This window comes from Anneissia japonica, unplaced genomic scaffold (genome assembly GCF_011630105.1).
Source record: "Anneissia japonica isolate Jap-2015-1 unplaced genomic scaffold, ASM1163010v1 scaffold352_len1594369_cov220, whole genome shotgun sequence".
In the NCBI taxonomy this organism is placed as follows: Eukaryota; Metazoa; Echinodermata; class Crinoidea; order Comatulida; family Comatulidae; genus Anneissia; species Anneissia japonica.
Window position 1 is genome coordinate 200,112 of NW_022751928.1, and position 19,889 is coordinate 220,000.

The 19,889-nt window shown below is 37.2% G+C and overlaps 4 protein-coding genes and 2 non-coding genes across 7 annotated transcripts in view; 4 read left to right on the forward strand and 2 right to left on the reverse strand.

Moving 5' to 3' along the window:
* Window positions 1-1,242, reverse strand: part of LOC117121920 (peroxisomal acyl-coenzyme A oxidase 3-like) — an 11,226-nt gene extending 9,984 nt beyond the window's left edge. Inside the window, exon 1 of one of the 2 annotated variants that reach the window (XM_033267317.1) lies at window positions 528-1,110. In XM_033267317.1, coding sequence (XP_033123208.1) covers window positions 528-580 — 53 coding nt within the window. In that variant the 5' untranslated portion in view covers window positions 581-1,110. Of the gene's footprint in view, window positions 1-527; window positions 1,111-1,135 lie in introns of those variants that run through there. The other variant, XM_033267318.1, reaches the window with a different exon arrangement.
* Window positions 1,223-4,689, forward strand: LOC117121922 (60S acidic ribosomal protein P2-like). The gene is made up of 4 exons (XM_033267324.1): window positions 1,223-1,352; window positions 2,844-3,015; window positions 3,812-3,892; window positions 4,472-4,689. Exons 2-4 carry the CDS (start codon window positions 2,844-2,846, stop codon window positions 4,555-4,557), a joined length of 339 nt encoding a protein of 112 aa, XP_033123215.1. The 5' UTR covers window positions 1,223-1,352; the 3' UTR covers window positions 4,558-4,689.
* On the forward strand, window positions 2,580-2,648 carry LOC117121991. Its single transcript, XR_004447657.1, has one exon. It is a non-coding gene; the product is annotated as a small nucleolar RNA Me28S-Am982 (small nucleolar RNA).
* On the forward strand, window positions 3,442-3,519 carry LOC117121990. Its single transcript, XR_004447656.1, has one exon. It is a non-coding gene; the product is annotated as a small nucleolar RNA Me28S-Am982 (small nucleolar RNA).
* A 2,271-nt stretch (window positions 4,690-6,960) lies between the features above and the next one.
* On the forward strand, window positions 6,961-12,881 carry LOC117121971. Its single transcript, XM_033267413.1, has 2 exons — window positions 6,961-7,667; window positions 9,498-12,881. The coding sequence occupies exons 1-2, from the start codon at window positions 7,213-7,215 to the stop codon at window positions 9,826-9,828; spliced, it is 786 nt and encodes a 261-aa protein (XP_033123304.1). The 5' UTR covers window positions 6,961-7,212; the 3' UTR covers window positions 9,829-12,881.
* LOC117121972 (fatty acid-binding protein, liver-like) lies at window positions 12,343-17,538 on the reverse strand. The gene is made up of 4 exons (XM_033267414.1): window positions 17,382-17,538; window positions 16,007-16,179; window positions 15,295-15,408; window positions 12,343-12,897 (listed from the first exon to the last, which is right to left on the reverse strand). Exons 1-4 carry the CDS (start codon window positions 17,455-17,457, stop codon window positions 12,847-12,849), a joined length of 414 nt encoding a protein of 137 aa, XP_033123305.1. The 5' UTR covers window positions 17,458-17,538; the 3' UTR covers window positions 12,343-12,846.
* Window positions 17,539-19,889: the final 2,351 nt, after the last annotated feature.

Sequence of the window (19,889 nt, forward strand, 5' to 3'; positions counted from 1 at the left end):
ATAAACATATATATATATATACATATATATACATAAAACGACATTTATGCCACTTAATATTTATATGTGGATTAGGTTAATGGCAACATGCCCTCCTCTTTCTAAAGTGAAACTTGGGCCCGTGTATGTAGCAAAAAATTCCTTGGTAAATTTGCATTCACAATGGATTCGAACTGAAATGCGCTGAACGAAACATCCCTGTTTACATACTTTGATCCGATTTTATGAGTGGTTTGCTGGGTTATCCGATGCCGAAAATTTAGATTCGATGAGAATGCACCTATCCCAGTCTCTGTAAAGCAAGGCCTGCATGGCGGATATAGTTTTGGCCTAAAAATCCATTTGTGTATTTTGGAAAATAAGGGCCGATTTCCATGCAGATTTTGCCAAAAATTAGGCTTTGACCTAATCTAAATATGTAAACAATGACAGTTGTTCTTGTGTGGAGTCACCCTAAATAGAGTATGACTGCCACTTCCAGCTCCAAGTTATATGAATAGTTATGCAGCAATTATGATTCTGTGCACCTATTTTCCTTGAGATTTTCCATGCAAATATGAGCTGGCTTTTGAGGCATCATCCGCACAATTAAAAAACATTACTGTACGGCACACGGTAGACACTGTCAAGCTGCACCAACTATGCCATGCATTCTAAAGCTGTGCAACATCCTCAAACTGTGCAAGTGCAAACTGTGCTGTGCCAGGAGAATGTTGTAAAACAATTTGAAAATTGTGCAAGGATTTGCTTGCACAATTTTTAAACTGTGCAGACTGTACTATTATTACTGTAGTAGTGGGGTCCTTCTTGACAGCCTTTTTATACCTCTCTTGGTGGGGTAGGTCTCTAATAACAATCTAGGTAAGGCCTACCATACCAAGACTTAATGAGGCCTGCAGTGCTACTAGCCTGAGCAGCAGCAGAGGAGGATGGCCTAGGCCCTAGGCCACTTGAATAAGGCCGAGCCTAGCAGCTGGGCCTAGGAATAGAATATTCACTTAATACTCTAACGGTGTTTTGTGAATATTATAACGTTCTTCTGACACACATTATCACTATCATATGGTAAATGCACATATGGTATATAAATAAACATAGCCTAGGCCTAGTTAGGCTTAGGTTGGTCAGGCTACGCCTACCTCTCGGCTCGGGTGTCAGTTCAGCTGTTGCAGTACAGTATTTACAAAGATCGTATAGCGGCGCTGTACGATCTTTGGTATCGTTTATACAAATCGTTTGGAGGCCATTTTGATGAAAAAAATTAGTCAAGCATGCGCAAACGTCCTTTCTCGTTGAACTCGCGACAAATTCACACAGCGTGCACATAGTTTCGTGTCGAAAAAGACTTAAAAGTAGGTTCATTACTGTTTTCCACCAGTGATTTTATGCTTGTATAGCTTCTTGATTTATTGTGTATAATCTCGTTTTTAAAAATAGCTTTAAATTTATATAAGTATATGAGAAATTCAGGGTTTATTCGTGTCTTGGGAAAACTGCTGCTGGGCAGCCTATTTTTATTTATGATGATGATGACGGCAGCGTGTTTGAGATTCACACCAAGCCCACACGGCACGGTCTTCCGACATTTGTGTGACTGCACTGTCATTGTTTTGTGAAATCGGATTTCACAAAACAATGACAGTGTTTATCCATTAAGATGTATATGACTGCAAAATTATTAAGTTAAAAAGATACACAAACACTATGAATTATTTATAAAACTGATGTAATAAAACTTAAAAGTGAACCGTTTAAATAAATTATAACTTTCGCATTTGGCAGTGTAATAATACAAATAAAACACCAATAACAATAACTTTTTAAATTACTATTATTAAGATAATAATACTAAGACAATTAGAATCGTCTGATTTACAATGCGCCCTCTCTTTAGAACAATTAAGGAACAATTAACGTACTTGGCAACAAACTTTAGCGTAGCGCGAACACCCTATCTCAGATCCATAGCAATGACTAGGATGCCCTCTCCCAAAAGTGATTACTTTTCTGTGCCAAATTGACGCTTCTATCTGTTGCGTGTAAATCGCAGAGAACGCCATCTTTTCAGTGAGGGTGCACTCCAACTAACCTTAGGCGGAGGTTACCCAATTAACATTTGAGTATTAGGCTTCAAATTATTCAATTTGTTAAGATTTAAGTAAAAATTTCTCATCAAATGTTAAAATTCGAATATATGTATAAGGACACTTTAAATACACAGTTGACAACAATTCAGTTTAGATCACTAAATAGACTCTGGCTAGGCTATTAATATTATGCCATTTACTCTCTTTATTTATCACTTGATACACCTGCCTTTAATCAGGTTTAAGTGTATGCACATATTAGCACTATCATCTGATGTACTGCCGGTGTATGAATAACCACTTGATATTGATTTTATATTGTACATTTAAAATGGTTACCTTATTAGTAGACAATGTAACCTAAACAGGCACATTTTTGATCCATCCATGAGGGTTCCAATTGATCAGCTCCAGCAGCTATATAGACAACCCTCATAAAAAATATAAATACTGTAGGCCTAAATGTGTAAATAAATTTATTTGAGCTGCAGCATGTTGTGATGATTCAATTAACACCATCTTTCGACTGAAAAACTTGATGATTTCATTTTTTCTGAACATGCTGTTCATAAATAATTCAAACTTGCATTCCATTGTGGTCATACAGTACATCTGATAGCAACTGTTTAGCATTTGCTATATATTATCCTAACTACGAAATGGATAGGAATTGGTTTGCTTGGTGATACAACACGCTGCTTTTAAAACCAAACTCCATATTAATAAATTCTTCATTTCACTTTGTATATAATTTAGATGCGTTACGTGGCCGCTTACCTGTTAGCTACCTTGGGTGGTAACACCAACCCCAATGCAAAGGATATTAAGAAGATTCTTGGTAGTGTTGGGATTGATGCTGAAGAAGATAAGCTGGACCGTGTGATAGAAGAACTTCAAGGAAAGGACATCAATGAAGTGATTGCTGAAGGTACTTGTCGTTTATTGTGTTCTTTGATATATATATATATATATATATATACATACAGTAGAAAATAATTAAATTGAGCAATAATAATATCAGAATAACTGTATAACTAATAGCAATTAACATATAAACAATGAAAGAGGCAACAGCCCTGGAAGTAAATTCGTTAATTACAATTTGATAGTCTGGACAGGTCTTAAGTTCTCATTTCGATTCACAATTTTAATGGCTGCAGTTGCATAATTACAAGGATCAGTAAAACCATATAAAATTTTAAAAAAAATAAATAGCACCATTTTTAGGTACGGATGGGTTGTGAAGGCTTGATTGCTATGTATCAGTGACTAAATAGCAATGTTGTCTGCTAATTATTGCCTTTTCCTAAGTACAGTAGTTTATCTTGCATGGAGTTTTTTGCTTTGATGCAGCATGTTATGATGATTCAATTAACACCATCTTTCGACTGAAAAACTTTGACTAGATATATTAATTGTTCTGAACATGCTTTTTCATTGAAATTTAAACTGTTACGCAACAAATGTGAAAGGTAATTTTGTAGAAGTTTGTTTACTAGCCGACCATTATCTTCTGCCATTTCCATAATAATGCCCTAGTAATTGTGTATCTTTATAGCTGCGCCCAAGTACCGAGCAATTACATTAGTAGAACCAAGTTCATACTAGGATTGCTAACCGCAGAATTTATTTCCAAAAAGAAATAGCCTGCCCAAATTTTCTCCATTGAAATGTAGAGAAATGAAACATTGTCTATCAAATGCTATTGTGATTAATAATTTCAGGTCAAAGCAAGTTGGCTTCAGTGCCAAGTGGTGGCGGTGCAGTTGCAGCAGCTGGTGGAGGAGGAGCAGCCGCAGCTGGTGGTAAGTAATACTGTCACTCAAATTCATCAAAACTAGTCATTGTTTGATAAAAATAATTTTATGTTCTTTTTGCTCTGATTTGCTAAATCTAGAAATTTTAGCTTTACAATTTTAATATTGTTTTTAGTCCTTTTTAGTTTATTTTGTTGTTTTTATTGTGAGGATACCTTGACTAATAATAAAGCCTTTTTTGTCATTTAAAAATAAAAACTCATTAGGAATGGTAATAAGGGAGAAATAATGAATTTGAAAACATTTTTTGCATTATAATTTTTATATGATTATATTAACTGGTAGCTCAATACTTCATTCAGAGTCTATATAAATAAAATCTTTACCACAATTAGTGAAGTATTAATTCATATTCATAATTTTTTTAAAACTCAAGTAAGAGGCTGATAGGTAACAAAGGGAACTGTCAAATATTAGAGTAGCTATTTTTATGCATGCTACATATATGAGAGAGATTGTTTTCGTCATAATATATGTAATTTTTTAATGATGACAATAAAGCTAAAAATCATGATTATGATTTTAATAATAATAATAATAACATGTATATGTTTCTACCTCTGTCAGGTGCTGCTGAGGAAAAGAAGGAAGAAAAGAAGAAGGAAGAATCTGAGGAGTCTGATGACGACATGGGCTTTGGACTGTTTGATTAAGTCGAGCATCCACATCAACAAAGTCTTCATAAAATATATTTTACTTTATTTAAACAACACTATTATTTCTGTTATGTAACATCAATGCATTTTTTGAAATTGTGTTGGAAATAAAGCAAGTTAGAAAAAAAATTACCAGTGCTTTGTTATGATTGCATAAACCATTGTATGTGTGCCTTAAGGCTAGACTTTTTAAGCCATGTTTCGCAAACTTTTTTTTTTTTTAATCGTGAGAGGAGGGCGGAAAAAAATATAATTTTGTTTTTTTATTTAGCAAATAGTTTTGCTGAAAACATTACTTCCTATTTATGTAATTAGGAACAAAGATTCATATCTTATTTTTGGAGATTTCAAGGCAGCGTCAGGCATAATAAATTAAATTTTTGTTTTTATTCAGAATGATAATTTGTCGTCGGCGGGTTCGCTAAACAAGGTGTAAAAAAAAGTTTTGCCTAATGCTCTTCTGCTTAATCTTATTGGGGTCATTTTTAAGAGTGTCACTGCATTAGTTTTTGTACCAGTGTCGCATGCATTTCGGACTTCTCCCATCCTAGTGACTTTTCCAATCCTCCGCAGCATGCCTCATGGATAAAATTGAAATATGCAGAATTGGAATAATATGTATTCGTGTTTAGTGGGCAACGTTTATGTGCATGAAGAAAGTTAGGAACAGTAAATAACAAAAGAACACGTCCTGTTCCACAATTTTTTGGAACAGCAATGCCCTCATTTCACTTGCAACATAACAATTTTATAAGCAATAATACAACTACTGTATTTATTGCACACAATCATGCAGAGATGTGAAACATGTTTGAAAACGATTAGCAACAATGTTAAATTAATGGAATGTCGATCATTCTAATTCAGTGTCATTAGCATCAGTCGGAGCTGCTATGAATCTGGTGGCAACATTCAAGTACCTGTATCCATAAATATTCACCTTTGCAAAATGGTAGTATTGTAATATAGTAGTAGCAAACAAATACATTTACTGTAATACACCACCAATCGCCTTTTGTGGAAGCCATCAATCATCTTGAGGAATTGTACCGCTCGGTATATTCAAAACGCGAGTTCACGTCAGTGGTTTTCTTATCATTAACATATCTAAACTTGATGAATTTATAGGTGCATACTTTTTTTTTCATTCTTCATGCAGTGAATTAAATTCAACAATAAGCAATTAGTGTTGGCGTATTATACACTAGTGAAAATGCATTTTACAATTAGTGTTTACCTTTTGCAGACTAACTGAAAAAAAGGTCGGGCAAACCGAGCACTAAAGAAAAGTCAGTGCACGGGTTGGGATAGGAAAAACATTGAGAGTTGACGACACGATTGACAGTAATAAACAAATACTTTAAGCAATTCATTAACAGAGGAAGTATTTTTTTCCAAAATTGGTCTTTTCCCTCTTAGTCGTTTTTCTTACATTATGGTACGCGAGGATCATGAAAATATTGTGCCACAGAACACACAACAATTGGAAAATGAGTTTTGTTTTTTTTTCAAAATTGGCCTATTTTTCATCTAGCCGTTTTTTGGATGATTCTTTCATTAAGCCTATGGTTCCCAGTGATCATGAAAATACCAATTACGTGATCCATAGGTGCTACAAAACACATTACAACCGGAAAATGAGTTAGTCGAAAAATTGTCCAATTGCGACAGAAATTTGCGACCAGGACCCAAAAAGGGCCAGCAGCCCCAGAATACCACAGGGCCACCGGCTCCGTCGTTACGCCACTGGCTGTGTCGTCGATAGCGTGTAGCGATTGTATGGAAATCAGGCTTATAAAAAAGGTACAGTTGCGTTATTTGCGTTTATGATGGCCGACGCGTTTCCTCGTGTACCTTGCAAAACGTGAATCACTGTTGCATCATGGCAAAACACAGAAATATATAGGCCTACCACCGGGAATCGAACCAGTAGTCTAACTGTAACTGTTTAAAAGCTCACTGAGCGCTAAATCTAACCGACCAATGACTGTGTCCCAGTCTGCCCCAGCATAGTACTGTACGTACCTCCAGAAAGGAATGACATTGGTTGAAATCATACATTTTAATTGTTCCAATTGACTAATTAAATACATCTTAATCCCTGCCTCAAGCTAATGTGTGTGTTCATAACAACATTGATAGACTTCTAAGCCGTTTATTGTGTTCTTTCTTTCGATTAGTTTTTCTTACCTTTCTGTGTTTTTGTTTTCTTCAAGTGTGCTTTGTAAGTCTGTGACGTGGGACACCCGGGCAGATAATTGCCAAAGCTGAAGTCGGTCAGATTTATCGATTTTTCAATTTATGAGATATTCCCATTCCTAAGAGGACAGTAACGACTTCAGGACAAAGCCTCTATACACAATAAAAGGACAGCATTTACATACAAAAAAGGTTGCTATATTCTACCGCACTTAGCCACCATGGTCATTTTACTGCCCAGCACAAGTGAGATTACATTCTATTATACAGTAGTAGTATATATTTGGTATATAAAACATTTGATTGTTCATTTTGTTAAGGATAGTGAGCCAACTCTTATTAATATTGGTAACGGCGAGCTGTTTCATAATCGTTGTATATTGTGATTAAAATGAAGCTGACTGTTTGGATGTTTCGTCCACATGTAATGTAATCGGTACAGTAGTAGTGTCTATGTCTGCACGCAGTGGATGGACAAACCAGAGCCCCCATCGATGTTCCTTCGGTGCAGATAAGACCTACATGGAACCAAGATCATCACCAAGAAAAGATGATACGGGTAATCGAACCGACGGCTCTTACATGCTATGTGGTTGGAATATGTGCGAAGATGTTTGCAAATGTTTCTGGAAACAAATGTCGTGTTGTGATGGGATTGTGGCACACAAGATTGCGTTGCGCAAAGATCAACGACAAACGAAACTCCTCCCACGAATAATGCGCACGAGAAGGACTACCGAGAGCTTATTCACTACGTGTTCATCACCATCAAACTCGAGTCATGGTCGATTCGTTCACTTTTCTGATATTAATGCTTATATGAAAGATTACAGGACAAAGAAGACCGGGGTTCTAGATGTACGCACGCCCACTCCGGACGTACCGATACAAGGACAAGGAAGTGTAAGGTGGGCTATATCAACAACAACAATAGGAGTACGAGTAACAAAAATAGTAATGATGATGATGATGATGACGATGATGATGATGATGATATACCGTATTCAAGATTCAAGAACTTAATTTTGATCTATAAATAAAATATACAATATTACATTAAAACGACAAACAACACAAAATACTATATGTAAAATAGTACAGTGAAAGAGTAATATGGGAGCCTATTTTTTAAATATTTTAAAGTTGAACATTTACTATAAAAAAAAAAAAAAAAAACAAAGGACGTATAGCCTTATGCTAGATTTATTAAATATAGAGAGTGGTTAGATCCTTCATAATGTTTATCGATCAATAATCAGGCACGTAGTCAGGATTTTGAAGTGGGGTGGGGGGGTGGAAGTTATGCGAGCGTAGTACGTAGCGGGGGGTGGAGTGTCCCCCTCCAACGGCTGGGGGACGCCAAGGACCAAAGAGAGGGCAGCTTAGATCATTCGACTAATCTGGTGGTAGCCATTGTTTGTGCGCTGAACGGTGGAGATCTCTAGGTTCCCGGTTCAATTCCCATCGCTGCCTCTCTGTTTCAGCTGGAGGGCTGAAATACAAGTTACAATAGCGAACCGTCTTTCGGCGGATGAGACGTTTACGCTGTTGGTCCCGTGTGCATCAGTTAAAGGACGCAGTACATCCTTCGGGAAAAAAGTAGGGGATTGTCTACCGGTGTACTGCCCAATCACCACCAGAAGGACCCCACTGGAAATAAGTCTTCTTATAGACTTTTGTGAGCTATCATTGGTGTTTACACCGAATAAATCTAATCCAATCCAAGACCCTGGTGAGGTCCAGGGTCGAAGCCAGAGGTCCAGGGGCTTATCCCCCATCGAGGTAGCGCACTCTGAATGTTTTTAGGACTGTTTTGAGAGGATAGAGTGAAAATTGCAATATAGACGCACAATAAATAATACAGTATTATATTTTCGGCAACATAGAGATCTTATTAATGTACCATAGAAAATAAAACTTAAAAACATTGTCATTGAGTATTTAATACTTCAAAGCCTTGATTTCACAACCACCTTAGTCCCACTACGGTCGGGGATGAGGTGAGAAAATTTGTGGAAAAAATACCTCTACATGGCCGGAAATGACACTTTTATATGGTAAAATTCATCATCACATCACCATTATAAACAAAATGAAGCGCTAAAAATTTATCATTATCTCGTTTCAGGGATCTCTTAATATCCAGGCCAACAGGCCTAACTAGCTAAGCTTTAACTAGGACCTATACGGTAATAATTGTGATCAACAAATCACAACTTCCTTTTTCGCCTTTAGCACAATTTTCTTCACCTTTTAATAGGCCTATTATTACTATTCTGTATTATCATTATCACCATCGTTATACTTCTAAAATTTACATATTTTAGAAGTAGGCCTATTCATTTTGAATGATCCCAGGAAAGAATTGTATTGGCTAGCAAGAACAAGTTTCAAAATTTTAACACTGTATACAAAAAGGCAGCCACGGCTCCCCACACCTCCCGGATACGTCCCTGTGCCGCAATAATGTACCGTTATCAATAAAATTAATGCATGCAATAGGCCTAGTCAAGGAGATTCCTCATCTTCCCATTACCTCTATACCATCAATACATACCGTACCAGTCTACGATATTTTGAGTTTTATATACCGGTATACAAGATGTTGTCCTATTAATGTTATAACGACGAGTGGGTTTAAGTGTATAATTAATATTTTTCTTGACAGTTTTCGCGTTTCACAAGTGCCAATTTAGTATATGTATATTTATGATGTCATTTATGAATCTCTCTTATAGTGCTCCAGTTTGTCAAGCACTTGAGGACATTCAAATAACGGACTTGTCTACACTGACGCTAGCAACCGTCAGAGTACACGAGACTTCTCCAGAACAACGGGAAAGTAGACGCTTGAAGAAGAAGAAAACTGAGAAAACTACTAGACGAGATGAGAGCACTGAACCTAGAAGCAAGATTGTCCGAACTGCTTACAAACGTAGCGAAACTCAACAAAAGTTTAGGTGGCTGAGCGCTAAGCCTTGCAAATTGTCATCCATTCCAACCCTATCACAATCCATTACATATACTGTATTGTTAGGAGAACAACGACGGCAATCGGCATCTATATAGAAACTGTAGGCCTAAATTATATACTTTAATTACTTAATTATTTTGTTCTCAGTGCTGTCGGAACGGCACCTGTTCACTTTTTTTCAATTATGATATTATTTTTTTATATAAATATATACAGATACCTATAGATTATATATTATTAATGTTTGCGTCACATTGTCTTCTTTATGTTACCGGTACAGTACATTTAAACATTAAAAATTCCACCATGCGCATGTTTTTGTATTGCCTGTACATTTCAAATTTGTTAATATTTTAATTTTAGTAATTAAGACTGATTTTTAAAATGTTTGGAAGTATAAATATAAAATAACGATTAACTATTTATATACTTTTGTTGGTTGGAGACGGCCCTTCCCCTTAATTCCAACGTGGGCTCACTTCACTTCGGTATATGCATCATCGTTATCACCGTCATCACAATCATCACCGTCATCGTTTTCTATCATCGCCCTTCAATTTGAGTGCTCTATTAAGTAGGCCTATGTCTTTATCATTTGGTAGATCTACATGGTCTGTCTGTCATAAATAAACCAAGAATTGATTAAAACTAAAGTGTAATCGGTTTAAGGCTCTAGCAGAAGCGAACAACTGCAGCACTTACCGTATAACTCGCGCGAATAAGCGCCCCTCCGCGATTTCTAAAAATCAAAGTCAATTATACAGTGCAGTCAGTACATCACCGACTTAATTTTCTGTCAGATGCATCAACTACCCGGGATTCGCATCTCAGCATTGTCTGTCGGTTCTTCCATCTGTCGGTCGGTCAGTCTCCATTAAATTTTAATATGGTGTTCAATTTGATGCAATAAATCCCGTTCTAATTTTAATGCTCCCTGTACATCATCTTGGATTTAAAACTACAATATTTACATTTTTTTTTATTCAACAAGAATAAACTGACCTCAACAGTCGCATGTAAAAATCTTGATAGGTACAATTACCGGTTGTGATTGTGATTAAAACAAACTCGTATACAGCGAGATTTCAGTCAATTGATATTCTGAACGTTGTCATTTATGTTTATCGACTTCCAGATATATCGGTACTCAATCTTGGCTTCGTTCATGGGGTAGGACTACTATGAATATTTTTTTGTTTTCATTCAAAAAGTTCCTCTTGAATTTTGTCGCAAGCACCCCTCGATTTTTATCTATTTCCATAAGCGCCCCCTCAATTTCCACTCTGTTTTCGTAATCGCCCAGTTTGAATAAGCGCCACTTTCAACAATTCAAGTAATATTACACCTCATCTAGAGCGTTATAAACTATTTATTAATGCTTCAGGCCGCTCGAAATTCTACAGTAGTCCACTTCATTCATTTTGAGGCCTATTTTCAAATATAATGCATAGCATATTAGATTACATCCTGTGCATTCATATCACATGTTTTATGTAATTGCATATTGTTTATATTCCACAATATCCTGCACGTTGCGTAAATATAGTCACTCTTATTCATTGTATCATCATTCGTCTTTCTTGCACTTCATTTATTAATGGAGGAATAAGCAAATACATTGTAAATAATCTCTTTCATAAACAACATTTTTCTGTCCCGATGGGGCTGAGGTCTGGATGCTCCGTCGACAGAAGCTTCGATCCTCCTGCCGCCACTAGTCGCTCTCTCTAGGATGAGGTGGGGAGGGGCGGGAATTTCTTCTCGTTGGCCAGACCAATAATATTTGCTTCCTTTACGGACCTGTTATAATCGGTAATATCAATTATGACGTCACATCTGAGTGGACCAGTGGCTGCCACTTCATTGTCTTCCAATACAGAGGTTTCAGTCAGTAACTGACAGTAACTCTGTTTTATATGGCAACGAGTGTCAGATTAAGTGGTTGAAGAAGACGCTTCCCCCACTCCGCCCTTCGGTGGCTCCAGAAATTTGCCGAAAGGAGGTCCGACATGTCCGACGGGAGGGGATCCGAACCAAGGGACCGACTAGAGCCTCTGTCAGGTCCCGGAATAAAAATTCCTGGTGGGGTTCCCTGGGAGAGCTGTTATGGCAGGACCCAAATTGTACTTTTAGTCCACAATATTAGGGATTGGCAATCAAAATAACGTTTATTTGGATAGGAAAATTATTATATTTCATTCGTTGTGGCGTCGAACGACGGGGAAATTCCCCCTGCCCTCCGCTGGCGCTGCCACTAACTCCGTCCCGGCCCCACCGGCAGCAACCAAACAATTTCTAACCGGGTGTGAAATCCAGATAAAAGATGAAAAAAGCTAATTCGGAATTCTAAAACAGGCAAAATAACAACCACCCTCGTGCCGTAGGTCTCGGAAACCATACGGACCATAAATCTTCTAATGCCAATTGCGCAACCCCATCCTCCCCGACAAAACACACCATCCGCCAACGACACGAAGTTCATTTGAAAACGTTAGATATTTGATCATCGACTTTGTATAGTCTACAATTAACATTTATTATGAATTTAATACTAAATCACTGTAATGTCAAGTAGCACGCTTACTCTAATAATACTCAGCCCGAAGTCATTTAAAACTGGAAGAAGTTTAATTTGCAGTATCCGTCATGATTACAATAAAAGTCAATAATCATGTGAATAAATTAGTTACTGCTGTTTTGGTAACACCTTATATAAATCTATTATATATTATATATATTTTCATTTTAATCGATTATGTTCAGATACATTTCATCATTGACTCCCAAAGGATTACATCCTCATTTCCGGCATGATTCATCATTTCCTAGTTTTGTTTCTCATATTTTGAACTTCGTGAAGCTCATATGAAACTTTTCGTATTACACTACATTTATGACATGGAGGTATTAGGTTGTACACTGAAGTAACTTCGAAAATAATACCGCCATGTCATGATCATTTATTGTTTGGATCTTCTGTCCAAACATTCTCGAACTCTCTCATTTCCGGTGTTTGTTTAACGTTATGATCACCACCTTGAACAATCAACATAATTTTCAACAGTCTTATATGCCTAGTAGAGACATCATCCCACTAAAATAACCATATAGCTCTATTTCTTTCTGTAGACACGAACACCAACAATGTCGTCAACAGTGCATGTCTGCGAAAAAAGAAACACAACTATAAATTGTAATATCTTTATCCACACTAACCACTAAAATTATATCAATGTGTTTCTATAGTTAATGTGCCAACGAGGCTAGTTTGAATGCGGAGTAACTACAAAAATTCGGGTTGGACAGTATTCTTTTCCGGCCTACAACAATTTTAAGAAGGGACATGTTGATGAACCAACGGCTTAACGTCCCTTCCGAAAGATTGCCTGTAGTAAGATTACTACTGAATTATGAATTCACATTATAGGCTCAATCTTATACATGTCTCTTATACACATCTAGATGTGTATAAGAGACAGGCTTACAAACGTAGGGGGGGGGGGGGGGGGGGGTGTTATGGTTCGGGCAAACCCCCTTTTCTAACAAACCCCCTTTTTACTGGCGAACCTCCTCCCCCTCGACTTTCCTGAACGAGTCCTGCAACCCCATGCCCGTAGCCAGGTTCTTCCAACCGGGGGTTTTCTGGGCGCGAGGTCCACGGTCGGAGTCCCTGGTGGGGTCGGCGAAACCCCCAGAGCAAGAGGATTTTTGTACTTTATGGGTCTTAATAATGCTATAAAAGCAGATATGTTTGAAAACGTCTGTGTCTGGGTTGGTTTGCTCTGCAGTGCATTAGTTGGGATGGAGGACTTATTTGGGAAATTTGAAGAGGGGGGTTTTTTAGAAAAGGTGGTTCTCCCGAATCATAGCCCCCCCCCCCTAGATACGGGCCTGAACCCAACTAATGCACTACACTGCACTGCAGACTCACCCATAGACTCAGACCGAATGTTTTGCTGCAGACCTTTTTCAAACATAAGCCTAACTGCTATTACAGCATTTAGACACAACATAAAAAATCTCTGGCGTAGGTGGTTTCGCCGACCCCACCGGAGCTTCGATCCTGGAACTTACATCCAGAGAACCTCCCACCACCCTTGGAAGAACCTGGCTACTAGCCTGTACAGCGAAAAATGCAGTTAAACCACTGACTGTTAAAGCACTTTAATACTTTAACTATTAACAGCTGAGACGTTACCTGAAGCGTTACCCGCACATATAGTAGGCCTACTTATACCACTGTTAAAAGTCAGTACCAACAGGTTATTCAAAAAAGTGAAGAATGACAATAATCGAGTCAATTTTTTTGTGCCGTAAGGCATTACAATATTTCCATTTTTGGTTTTACCAGGTAGGCCCAACTACGTAACTACGATGCCGTCGGCGTTTATCATTCTGTGTGTTGTGTACAATAAACGAAAGATAAAGAGGAAGGCCAATCTAGTGTGATCGCAGTATTCGAGCACAATAGGTCCCCAGAATAACTTTTTTTGTCTAATAAATGTCAAGCAACACTAAAATGTAGCAGCACCCAATACAGTCTACATTCTGGCTTTGATATGCGGCAACTTAAATAACCAAGCTATACAATAATTTATCAAAGAGATAGTTGAAAAGGCCATTAGTGTTTAAACTTATCTTATACTGCAGTGTGAGCATAGGTACTGTACTCGTCTGACAGGGGCGGATTTAGGGGGAACCGGCCCGGCCCCGCCCCCCCCCCGGGAGGTAAAAAAAAAAGGGGAAAAAAGAAAGAAAGAAAGAAAAAAATGGCAGCCCAGAACGCCTCAAATGTTATTTTCAGGCGTCTATAACACAACAATTTCGCGGGGCATTCCCCCGGACCCCCTAGGACGTGTTGTCTCGATCGGCCCAACTTTCGGCCCCATTTTCGGCCCCCCTTTTTTTGGACATCTCTGGATCCGCCCCTTGTCTGATCAACATAGTAACAGCGATTACATTGTAAACTAAGGCGGGCGTGTTTATTGATTAAAGGTCAGGCTTAACATGAAGTTTTGTGTGGATAAAATTTGCCCCGATAAACATACTGTTGGTACTGAATGCGAGTAAACATTCCTCCTTTAACACCTCACTGGTATTAAATATATACCCCACCTCACCCCATCCTCACGCCACCATGCATACGCAGCTCAGCATACAAGCGGAAAAACTGTGTATCAATAAAAATGGTTGGTGTTGCTCTCCCCGACTAGGATTCGCCTATAGTTTACAAAATCACAGACATAGCCCTGTTATAATGCTAATTTCCCTTTGTTTACAACTCACCCTGGACCAGACACTACCTTATATCAGCGAAGCATGGTATTCAATTTCAAAATCTAGGGGTTTTAATCTGTACCACTTTAAGGATGACCAAATACTCAGTTGGCTACAACAAAAGTTAAGCCGTTTACTGTCACCTGAATAGGCCTTATTTTAAACTCTAAAATAATGAATACATTGGAGGGGTAAATTTTATACACATTTCACGAAACTTTCCTTTCATTAGTAAAATCTTTCGAAAACTTTTCTTGATGTTCAAATATTATGTGAATACTTACGATGACTAAATCACCATCTGCATTGATCTCCCTTACTATCGTAGTTGGTTTGCCCTTTCCGTCCACACTTACTTGTTCTTCCTTTAATTTTTCACCGTCCCAAACAACTGTCGACTTTAAAAAAAAAAGGCAAATAGCAACGTCATTACAATGTGAATTGTGAATGTTGTTGATCAGTTATGCTTGAATCCGGTTCAGGCTTCCTCTATTGGGCTCGTCTCTGTTGTTTTGCTGTATATATAAGTGTATATANTATATACCGTTCCGTTTTAATTTTAAATTGTTTTGCATTATATCGCCGTTTGCTGTTTTATGGGTTTTCCCATTTGCATTTTAAACTTAAAATTCACAGATATATAGGCCTATATATATATATATCACTCAGTCATAAAATGGCTATGGAATATCGCTAATGTTTTTAAATTGTTTCTAGTTTTTCGTCAAATATGCTTTTTGTGTCTTAGAAAAATCAGTTGTACAACATATCAAAACATTTTTTTCTGCAGGTCTGGCTTTAATAATATATTATTTTTAAAAGATATAATTTATTTATTTGTAAAAATAATGAAAATGATAAAAAAAAGTTTGTTCTATTTTATCATGCAGCCACCACCACAACTCCATGGGCATATGGTCGTGCCTATACTCACTTCGACTTGAATTATGATTGAAATGCGGGTATCATTGATTTATTATTACACAGTAGGCCTACCTTAATCTTTCTTCCATCCATAGTTGTCGATTCACTCTCTACTCCTATCGTGAACTCAATTACGGTTGTTTTTAGAGTGGTCTTTGAATGAAACGTCATTTTGTCGCCTTCCACAGTGACAGTCAGTGTAGGTTTTGCTGTGTTGCCAAGGTTTCGCAGCACCATACCAACCCCTGAGGTTCAGAAAATTAATGGAATTTGTGATAACCGGGAAAATTGTAAATGTTAAATGTATATGGTGCTATTAATGTGGATATAGGTCAGTAAAGCACACTTTTCACTAAAACAACTATTGATAAGCCTACATCGAAGAAATATATATTATTATGATAGCAGTGGATATCATAGTGTTATAAGCTGATTTTAGACCATAGCCAGCATATGTATGTAATTATAGGCTTGCTAGAAACTCAATATCACGCGGCACCTATCACCATAGGCGTTTTGTGGAGTGAGGTCATGCGTGCTGGCACAATTTCAATTGATGGAATACCTAAACTACATATAGATTGAACAGAATTTACGCTATGAATATAGTACTATATGGTGCCGAGTGTAGGCCTATGCCTAATTTCTGATATGATTACAACTAAAATTACCAACTCCGCAATTAACAACCATACATCAGTCTACCTAATTGCCAAAAGAGTGAAAAGGGGACTCGGTGACCCACAGTAATCACACCAGTATTGAACAATTATGTCATTTCCACTAATTTAGGAATAAAATTAATACTTTTAATATTCACGGAGTGAAATTGTACTATAGTGAGTTGTGATCGAGGCACTCTTTAGTGAATTCACTCTTTTGCCTATAGAGTACGTAGGTGAAACATGAATGTCTATTTTTATCGGTACCGGGCCATAATCAATAGGGCCTATACATTCAAAAGTGCAAAACACGAAAAGGCATGTTTGACAATGACTTTTGTATTTCGACACTCTAAATAAAGAGCCCTTATCAACCCCTTTCAACCCGGAAAAGAAGCGTGTTTTATTTCATTCATTTCATTTTTGCTATTATTTGGCCTTAAATGGTAATATGAATAGAGCAGTTCGCCAAATTTAGTTATCAAAAAGGTGACGAATTTGACTGCAGGAAACATGACGGTGCTAAAGAAAACGGATTAGCAAATGTCGTTGTAAGAAAAAAATATCACGTGGTTGACTAGACTAATACCTGTAGGCCAGCATGAGCAAAATAATATTTCATCCTCGATATATGAGAAAGAATATTATTTCTTTCTCATAAACCAAGGATGAAATATGAGAAAGAATATTATTTGTCTATGGCAAGAAACTTTAAATGAAAATATATGACATAAAAATGGAAATCATAATAGGCCTAATTGGTATAAATTATAAATTATCCTTACCAAGGGCTTTCATGTAGGCATCGAAATTTTCGCTTTTGTGGAGGCCATAGACACCTTTAAACTTGTCTGCAGACATACTTGCGTTAAAAGTTGTTAGCCTAGAGCTGTTTGGGATGGACGACCTGATGTGAATGACAGAGGAACACTGAATGACGAAGGGTTCGACTGTACCTCTAAAAATAAACAGGCACTGCAAAGTACGCCACCGACGACGGTGACCCGAGAACGCGATGTATCGATCTATCAGAATAAAGTAATCAAGATGTATTGACCCAATGATCTTCTGGTGAGGGGAATAAGTTTATACAGTATATGATTTGCCAACATATGTCTTACTGTAGACGTGCACACTAACAACCACCGAGGGTACGTGTCTGGGAAAAAATAACAAATAGGCCTATCTGTAAAATCACTGCAATCGCATAGCGTACAACTTATAATTGAAGGTTTACCTACTGAGCTATTAATAGTAAAAAAAAAAATTGTTATTGTTGTTGATGTTGAATCACAGAAAATTTAGCTGGCACAACTCACACAAATGTTCCCACCAGTTTTAAGTAATTGATTATATTTCGTGCAACCATATAACACATTAGACCGATAGTTCATTTGATAGCAACGAAATATAACAATCCAGTTACTTTTTCAAATTATATAATCTAAGTTTAATAATTTAATAATATATATAATAGGCTACAACTATTGTATGATGAGGAGAGCTATGTCGTTGAACAAAATCAGGAAAGATAATTAGACTGCCGACGTCACAGCCCAGCATTTTCTAACAGATGGTGTATCAAACTTAGTTGAAATATTAATTCGAGTCTAATTAATCACAAGATTGGCCATTTAGTCTCATTTTCAATCAAATGTCAACAGACAACAATAAAATACAATTTCAATAACTAAATTACAATAATTTATCAGACATGGTTATACCGTAGCTGACAGCACTTCTAGATTGTGAACAAAGGTATCTTATTGGAGTACGACACATATTCTCGTCTTATCAACTTTAACATCGATTGCATTGAGTAAAGGTGGGCGTATTCATTGATTAAAGGCCATAGAGGTCTATTTTAACATGATTTTGTGTGAATAAACGCTACCCTAGGTAAACACAACCCTGGTATTATGTAGGTGAATGTTCATCCTTGTCATCCCCTACTAGTATCCAATTAAGACCTCGATTCAACACCCTTCTCGATACACAACTGGATTAAATTATTATAGGGACAACTCTGCGTTCCACAATCACAGACCATTCATTTCTTGTTTACCGCCTGAGCCTGGTAGGGTGAGAAAGTAATTGGTTATCCAATTATCAATTCTGACTCCCCTTTTAATTTAGAAATTCGAAGTATTTTATTTATTTTGGACAATTTGTGAAAAATACGCAAAAACTCTGATGTTGGAATATTAAGCCAGGTTTCAATAAAATTGCTACGTTATCGTTGACTCCTTTCGGTGACGCTCATTGGTCGGTCAAGTCGTGGAGCATTCCAGATTGCGTCGGGGACAGTTTATGCGGTCCAACTATTGCAGTGACAACACTGTAGCGATGTTATGGAATCTGGCTTCACATGCACACAGTAGAACCCCTCCATTGGACACTCCACTCCATGTAACGAGGGGAAATATATTCGAGTATATATACTCCTACACCCGACTCCTGATTCTTAATTAATTTGTGTAAAGGGTCAACATTTTTTTTTTTTGAGTTGGGCTCACGGACCAAAGATAATATAGTACCGGTAATTAAGCAACTCGTTATAATGTTTTTGGTAATTTCAAATTCTACTTTTGTTGTGCTACACAACAATACGGTATATGGTAAAACATTTTGTAACTTTAAGCAAAGAATACATAATTATCAATATGATTTTCACAACCTAGTTGGTTTAAACAATAAGGCAGCGGTGGTGAACCTTCCCATTCATTCGACACTGTAACTGTTGAATGAATTGAAAGGTTCACCACTGTGGCCTTATTTTTGTAGTGATGAAATGTCTGTGTACATAGTTCGGGTGCTCAGATTAAACATGTAGGCCTACATTGAAACTTGAGTAAGCCTACGTGGCTTTATTAAAAATATTTTTGTTTATATACTCGGTACTGTCAACAAACACTCCAGCAGCTTTAAAATGCTCAGATCGTCGGATAGGAGCGCCAAGGGGATTCGTAGCCAGAACCCACACCGGGCTCCGACGCTACCCCGGCGGGGGCTCTGGCGGCCCCCGACTCGCGTTTAAAATCACGCATTTCAATCTTTCATTTTGGTAAATGTATAGAGTAGTCTAATTTCAATGAATTACTCGACCATTCCACAAACACTTAAGATATTCATTATTAGCCTTTACTAAAAGTTGTATAACGCATCTAAAACAGGTCCTTGTCATTTAATGCTGTAATGAAGACAACTATAACTAAAAAGAACCAACAACACTCATAAGATTACAAAATATAAAATTTAGCCTACCATTCAAATGGCATAGAAAAAAAAAAACC